General features: G+C 34.3%; 1 protein-coding gene across 1 annotated transcript; it reads right to left on the reverse strand.

The window, feature by feature from the left end:
• Nucleotides 1-967: 967 nt before the first annotated feature.
• Nucleotides 968-1,921, reverse strand: LOC103729607 (olfactory receptor 4C15-like). The gene has a single exon (XM_008827683.2). It carries the CDS (start codon nt 1,901-1,903, stop codon nt 968-970), a length of 936 nt encoding a protein of 311 aa, XP_008825905.1. The 5' UTR covers nt 1,904-1,921.
• Between the last annotated feature and the right edge of the window lie 6,363 nt (nt 1,922-8,284).

The raw sequence follows: 8,284 nt of genomic DNA on the forward strand, positions 1-8,284 counted from the left end.
GGAAGGAAGAGGAAGTTGAGTAGGAATGTGGACCTATATCTGGGAAGAGTTGGGGAGGGAAGATAAAATCAAAATACATTGGATAAATCTCTTGAATAAGAATTAATTAATTCCAATCATTATTTTTAATTAATTAATTAAAATTCCACTCATTTAGTGAATTGAAGTGTAACTGCTTTTTGAAACATTCATGTTATTAGATGTCTGTGGCTTTGATTCTCTTCAGAGGAAACATTTGCACGACCTCTGCAGGTTTGGCAATGGCATTGATGATATCATGGTTTCTCAAGATTCGCTTTTATCATACTCTGAGATGGTTATTGCTATTTTCCTGTGAGGCCTTCCTCCTCTTTCTCTCCAATAGCTAGCTGGTATGGTGAGGTCACCTTCTCTAAGAAGAATGCATCCAAAGACAGATCTGAATCACTCAGATTCCACCTCCCAACATTGGAGAAGTAAATTCTGTAGCCAATGGTAACAAATTAACCAAATGATAGAGTCGATTGCTACACTAATACCTATAGTTTCAATCCTGTGAATGGTCTGCTCTAGACTTTACCTGGGTCTCTTTTGTTCAACAATCCAGTGATGTTAGTGCCCTAAATCTACTTTGTTTTTGTTTGAAGTACTTTAATTTTTTTTTTCCTAATCTCTAAGATTTGCAAAACATAGAGCGATGATAATTTAATAGGTCACAAGGCATTGCATTCTTTTTCTTTGCTTATTATCTTCTAAATAATACATAATACAACTTTTTGCAGCCTTTTTCATTAGTGCATGGTATAGCTAAAATTTAAATTTAAGACTGAGAATATTCAGGTTTTGAAACACTTACTGACCACCAATGTCAATAAATATTTTATTTCATTGGTTTATCTTTCAATGAACATCTTCACTAACAAAAGGTATTTAAGACTGTTCTTTTTCCTCTAAAATTCTGTTTCTGAGAAAGTCCTCTTTAAATATTTTATTTTTTACCAGAACACATCATCAATCTCTTCAATACATTTTTTATGGCATTTTTCATGTCCTCATTTCTTAAAGTGTATATCAAAGGATTGAGTAAAGGAGTGAGCATGGTACAAAATATTGCCACAATTTTATCAAACGAGAAAGCAGATGGAGGTCGAGCATACATAAATATACATGGGATGAAGAACAAAACCACAACAGCAATGTGGGATCCGCAGGTGGAGAGGGCTTTACACCGCCCTTCAGAACTGTGAGTTCTCAGCGAATACAAGATGGTGCCATAGGAGACAAGCAACAAGGAGAAGATTATGATGCAGATAGACCCACTATTGGCAAACACTAAAAGACGAAAAATGTGTGTGTCAGTGCAGGCAAGCTTCAGTAAAGGGAACAAGTCACACATGATGTGATCAATGACATTTGCTCCACAGAAGGGCAGCTGAAACGTGAAGAGAATCTGTATGATGGAGTGCAAGAAGCCCCCTGACCAGGCCACTCCCACCAGAGTGCCACACAGCCTCTGGTTCATAATGGAAGAGTAGTGCAAGGGCTTGCAAATGGCCACGTAGCGGTCATAGGCCATGGCTGTGAGGACAATCACCTCTGCCCCAGCCAGAAAATGTTCAGCAAAGATTTGTATCATGCAGCCTTTAAAGGTGATAGTCTTTTTCTCAAGGAGGGAGTCTTCAATTGTCTTTGGGACAATGACAGAGGAGAAGCATGCATCCAGGAAGGACAGGAATGCCAAGAAGAAGTACATGGGGGAGCCCAGCAGTGCAGGGCTGCAGACGATGGTCACCACAATCAGCATGTTGCTCCAAATGGTTGCAATGTAGACCAATAAAAATACAACAAATACTATCTTCTGGACTTTAGGATCCTGGGAAAGTCCCAGGAGGATGAACTCACTTACTATGCTTTGGTTTTTCATGACTTCAAAGGAGATGAAAAAAAAGTTATCAAATGAAGGTTCTGCAATTATAAGAAAAATTTGTAGCAAGGCATATTTTGATATTGTACTCATGCACAAATTGATACACATCTGTAAACAAGCTTCATAAACACTGATGCCATCACTGAAACACAAAATTAGAAATATGTTGAATAGAGTAAAGGGCCTGGAAAAAACTGAATAAAGTTGTTAAATACCTCAAATTACCATATTTTCTAAGTTGGTGATTGGGAGCATCCACTTGTAGGATTGGGAAGCATTTTTCTTTTTAATCAGAGATTGTCATTTTTCGTTAATATCAGCTTCAGGAAATGAGTGATTGAGAAACTTTCTGAGTCACATCTAAGTTTGATTGTAGCAAGGGCTCTAATTTCATAATCACATCTTCTATTATCATTGAGTATGAGGAAAAGTACTTTGAATATCACCCTAGAGATTGCCTTATCTACAAATAGAAGATAAATGACATAAAAATAAGATATCCTTGAAAATCACGAGTATTCCTCAAATGTATGTTTAAAACTCTGAATTGTTAATATATTAATTAATATATTCCTTATACAAAAAAAAGGTCTATGGTAAAGTACCAGTTCTACTGTTTGTTTCTGCAATTCACAATCTCATGTAATCCGGGCTAGCCTCGAACTTACTCTGTAAGTATAGAGAGAATGAACTTGAGTTTATTCCGTTCTGTGGACTTAACCAAGGGCTCTAGGCATCAAATTCATCAACTAAGCAACATCCCCAGCCCAAATCTTATATTTAGCACATAAAATATAGATTAACTCTTGAGCACATTTGAAATTAATTAGTGATTTGGGCCCAGAGAATGGACAGAAACTGAAGGACCTTTGGAGACACAAATCAGATTCTATAGTATTATATATAAGGGGTGGAGCAGATAGAGTAGGGAATCTAAATAGCATCAAATTATACTGTATGACAATTGCAAAATTCAATAAAAAATAAAATTAAAAAATGATTAGTGATTTCAAAATTATAAAGACAACACAGGTGTGTGATACAGGTCTTTAATCCTAGCACTCAGGGAGACAAGTAGATCTGTGTGAGATCAAAGCCAGCCTGGTCTACATAGTGAGCTCCAGGCCAGCTGGGGCTTCAGTAGGGAAACCTTCTTTCATAAAGACAAAAAAGACAAAATAAAGACAGCTCATAAAGACAGCTTCAGTGTGTCATCATGATGATTAATTTGACTATTTAAATAATGTTATAGGGCAAGAGAAAATGATTTTATTTCTTTGATTCTGCTATTGAGTATCCAGGAAGTGGTCTGATCTAGGTCTTATTATCCTTATGTTTTGGTTGGGAAACAGGTCGATACAGACTCTGTTCAAGCTCATAACAAAGCCTTGATTTGAAGTCTTAACTGAATTTCAATACCCCATCCAACTTCTTCCATAGGATGAACAGAGACAAAGGTGCAGATTTTTCAGTTTCAGCAAGGACTTTGGAGCATGGATCTTTTTTCTTCATCCTCCAACCAGTCTCCATCAGCCTCTAAAAGTTAATACCTCTGTGTCTTTAGGCATCTCCATACGGAAGGATGTCAAATGATGTGGATTCAGATGGTGAATACAGACTGTGGCTATATTTTTACTGCAAATTTTGACATTATTTTTCATACACATTTAGGATGATTATTCTCTTGAATATACATGCAATCAATATGTCTAATAATATGTTTAATGCGTGTTAGAGTAACACACTTATTTTTTTATTTATCTCTTAAACATTAAGGGAAAAATTATCAGGATTGTGTCACTTAAAAATAAATTGATTGTTGTGAATAACAAAGTTAACAAGAATAATATAAATTGTCAAGGAAGTTAAAAAATATATAAGTGTGTGTCAATATTGGTTTTCTTACTTTAATTACGCTTAGTATTTTCCCATTGTTCTAAATATGACCAAATTCTTCCTGTTCTATGAAATCTATGTAGAGTTACATACTATATTTTTAAAAACCAGTAATACAAAACAAATTCTACAATGTCATTGTACCAAATAAAACATTTATTTAAAGATAAAGACTATTAATATATAATCCAGGAGAGTTCAGCTTAGTGTATGGCGAAAGCAGGAAAGACAATAAAATGAAATAGGAAGATGGATTCACACCCAGGCAGACCTGTGTTCAAATCAATGTTCTTTTACATTCTATGGCATTTATTTTAAGATTTAAAATATTTTAAATTTTTTATACATGTATAAAATACACAAACAATTATATCAAAAAATTAACTCCAGAAACCCTCAGCAAACTTCTGTTAATGAGTAAAGTAAGATTGTCTATGGGTAAGATATTTTGTGAGAATTGGGTAAGAGAATAGACATAAAAGATTTATGAGGAAATGTGTTTCAGAAGTTATATGTCTACAATGAGGAAAAATTCCCAGTGACATTGAATTGATGAGAAGGAGAAATAAAATTATATTACATTTTAGTTCCTCCTTGACCATGACCAGGAATGATCAATGTTTTTATTCATCATTTTTATTCATTTACCTGTGTGACCTTTTTTCTTATGGTGTATTTGTAAAGACTCAAAGCTTCTAAATGATTAAGGATTATTTGTACATTTTATAACTCTCAGAACTTTTACATATATGTATAACTAATTCAAGAGGTTTCATCACAAAATTAGTGTGTTCTAATCATCTAATAAAATCAATTTTTTCTTTTCATCATTTCTTTTATCTGATAGAGTGTAAGATTATTACCATTTTGAATGAAAGTATTCATAATGTAGAAATAAAATTACCCTTCTTCCATCAGCTGAATTGAATTCCAAAATTATAATGATGTTTTGGTTAATCTTGTGTTAAGAGTGACTCAAATTATTTCATAGTTTTGAGAATTATGTTCATGTTAGATCATAATATTAGTAAAAGTTTAAAAATGCATACAGGATATCTATCTATCTTGGAAAGTTGTCTTACAATAGAAACCTACATTGAAGTTAGAATGTTAAGAAGAAAAAAATGTTTCTAGAATTTGCTATGAAAAAACACCACACAAGATATTATTAGTTTGTACTAACTCTCCACCAACGTCCTTACTGTAATTCTATCTTTCCAATTCTATTAGTTTATTCTAGACACATTACTCCAGGAACATTGTTCAGTCTTTCTTTTTCAATAGCCACATTTCTGAATGTGTGTATTGGGTCATGTCTGCAGGCAGCCATCTAGGGAAATTGTGTCTGGCTATCTACTTTCCTCCTTCCCTCATTCTCATGACTAAAGCTTCAGCAACAAAACTAACTGTAGTACTCAACATCCTGAAAATGACAGAGCTTCGGTTTGGGTGGTTGTTATAAGAAGTTCTTACTAAACATATTTCAAACTGTAAATATAGCTCACATTTGAATATAGTATCCTAAATATATATGATTACTGTACACTGAAGGAACAGATTAAACCCCATTCATCATTTCCTGCCAATGATGCTTCTGAATTTATTTGAGAGATTAATAATTACATAAATAACAATGTATTCCTTGTCTGTCACCTCAAAGGACATACTCCTCTGAGTTCATATTTTGTTGCTTCAGCTAAGTTTTGCTCTGGTTTCCTTGACTATCTTAAGTTTTACACTCCTGTTATTTCTGGAAATTAATATTTTACCTTTAAAAACTTTGCTATCGTCTAAATGATTCAATTATTTTAGGAGACAAATCCAAGATAAGCAGCACTAAATAGAGCAAAAGTTGAGTCACTTGCAATCTTTGAGTATTTCTGAGAAGGAAAGGCATGCTATTTGTAATAATAAAGGCACATAGGACTACTAAGAGGCTACAGTTTAAGTCAGAAGAGTCCAGTCTGTGATATGAGCCACTTTGTCACCGTAAATGTCTGTCCTTTGCCTTTTGCTAGAGTGTGACAATGGTGATATTTTATGTCAACTGATGTAAAGAGCAATGCATCATTTGAATTTCCCACAATCCTCTACCACTGTAACTTACACACTTCCAGGATATACTACATTTTAGTCTAAAGCAACAGGATGGAGAAAATGTTAGAACGTTCATTACGAATGAAATATTTCACATAGAATAAAAATGCTGCCATATAGCCAGTGCATAATAACGCATTAAATGTATTTACAAGTAATCTGGATTTCATATGAAAAGGAGACTGATTTGAATTCTTAGGAGCCCCTAAATAGTATTTTAATGGAAGATATGCACTTTGTTACAACGCATGTTGTGCACTGAAAAGTTTTTCACATTTCAAGGGCTGAACTGTAGACACCAAAGATGTTCATTGTTGCTACATGCCTATAGTTGGCAATGTTATAATGTTAAGAAAGATGGTGCTACTCTAAGCCAGAAAATTTGTGACACTGGATCAAATGTGCATAGACAGACTGATTCACTATATTAAACGTGTCATCATGCTACAATATCCACACAGGTTAAGCAGTCAACAATATGTAGCACTTCTAGAAAATACAGAAATGCGAATCACAAATCTCACCATTTATTTGTTCTTTTAAAATCTAGAACAGGGATCTTTCCTTGTGCAAACAGTTCCATTCAGTGTTAGCTAATATGTGATGTTCATGTCCAAATCTTCTACATTCAAACGATGCAGGAAGAGCATCTCTGGCAGCTGAAGTAGGGAAGGTCCCCATGGCTTCTCAAGTGCTTTCTTCAACATGGTCTCAGGAAAATGGAGGCAAAAAGTTTCCTCTTCGATTTTCAGCTGGACTTTAAAGAGGTTCTTGTGAGAGGTCATGGACCTGAAGCATTGTCTCCACTGGGGTTTGGAAACTTTCCACCCATGTGGTTTCCTTAGACATAGTTTTACATGCTTTAACTTTCTCAAGTATTTGCCAAAACTTTATGACTCCAACCAATTAGAGCATTTGATTGGTATGTTTTTGCTGATTTTATTTTTAAACACAGTTCATGAACTTGATGATACTTTCATTTCCCTTTATGTTTAGGTTGGTTCTCTGTATACACGGATGGAATGGAGTATCTCTTTGTAGAATCAGATCAAAACTACCTGTGCAGTTAATAATTGCAAAACCTGAGTTCCCAATAAGCCCTGATATATCCATAAAGAAAATAAATATTGACTTAAAATAGGGAAGTAATACCTTTATTAAAATAATATATTAGTGTTTAAAATGCAAATGTTTATAGGTTAAATCAAAGTATCATTTTTTTCTCTCAGTCTTAGATCTTAATATTCCATGATTTTAAGAATGCAAGTAGAAGCACTGGAGAGATGGCACAGCAGTTAAGAGCACCACCTGCACTTGCAGAGGACCAGCTATCTACCATCCATAACTCTAGTTCCAGGGTATCCAACACCCTCTTCTGACCTCCTCAGGTGGTGCACAACGTGGGTGCACATACATACAAGCGGGCAATACACTCATACACATAAAATAGAAAAAAATAAAAAAAAAGAATTCAAGTACATTTTCTAGAGAACAACTGACTTTTTCTTTCTTTTTATTTGGAAATAAGACCTAGATGTCTGTTTCCCCTGCTAGGTCTTAGCAATGAGACTGAAACTTGAGGGACAATAAGGAAATAGCTACTTGGAACCCTTCAGAAAAGTCACCAGCCATTAATTCCTTCATATGGTTCTCGTCTCTTTCAACTTAATTCTTTTTATATATCTAATCACAAATTAGAAAAATCCAGAATTAAAGACATTCATCACAAAAATGAAGCCTGTCCATTACTATTGTTGCATGGCTTTCTCTTGCAGGTATGTTTGCCTCAAAATGATTAATACAGTTCTGTGGAATGACTATGAACTAATGAACTATATTGGGAAAGTCATTTACTTGCCAGACTCCTAAGTCTGTCTATCTGCTTGGCCCCATGACTGGGATAGAGTGGACCCCAGAGGAAAAACCTAGATTTTCTAGTCTTCCATGTTGCTGATGCCACTTGGTATTCTATGATAGACTTATTTAAAAATATTTACTGTGATTTCAGTCTATGTTGTTGAGTGCACTGATGTTTAAGTCTCATTTACTACTGAATAATACTACAGTACTGCAATTTTTAAACTATGTTCTGCAACTTTTGAAGGACATTTGTATTTTTAATATGTATTATGCTTATTTAAACTTATATTGAAATAAATATTATATACAAATGTTTTCAAAGACATGTAATTTCATTGCCTTTAGGTAAGTATCTAGCAATGGAGTATTTGGTTAAATGTTTTACAGTTCAAACTTTTTAATAATTACCCAATTTGGGCATAATTTCTCATGCTTTTTCTTTCTTGCACTTGGGATGCAAAAGCAAGCAAATTTCTCTGAGAACAAGACCAAAAGTTCAGATCAAGATCAGCCTGGTCTACATAG

This window comes from Nannospalax galili, unplaced genomic scaffold (assembly GCF_000622305.1).
Source record: "Nannospalax galili isolate Female #2095 unplaced genomic scaffold, S.galili_v1.0 scaffold593, whole genome shotgun sequence".
NCBI lineage: Eukaryota > Metazoa > Chordata > Mammalia > Rodentia > Spalacidae > Nannospalax > Nannospalax galili.

Bases quoted from the DNA above. Each gene is read 5' to 3' on its own strand.
- LOC103729607 (XM_008827683.2), bottom strand. From the start codon at position 1,903: ATGAAAAACCAAAGCATAGTAAGTGAGTTCATCCTCCTGGGACTTTCC.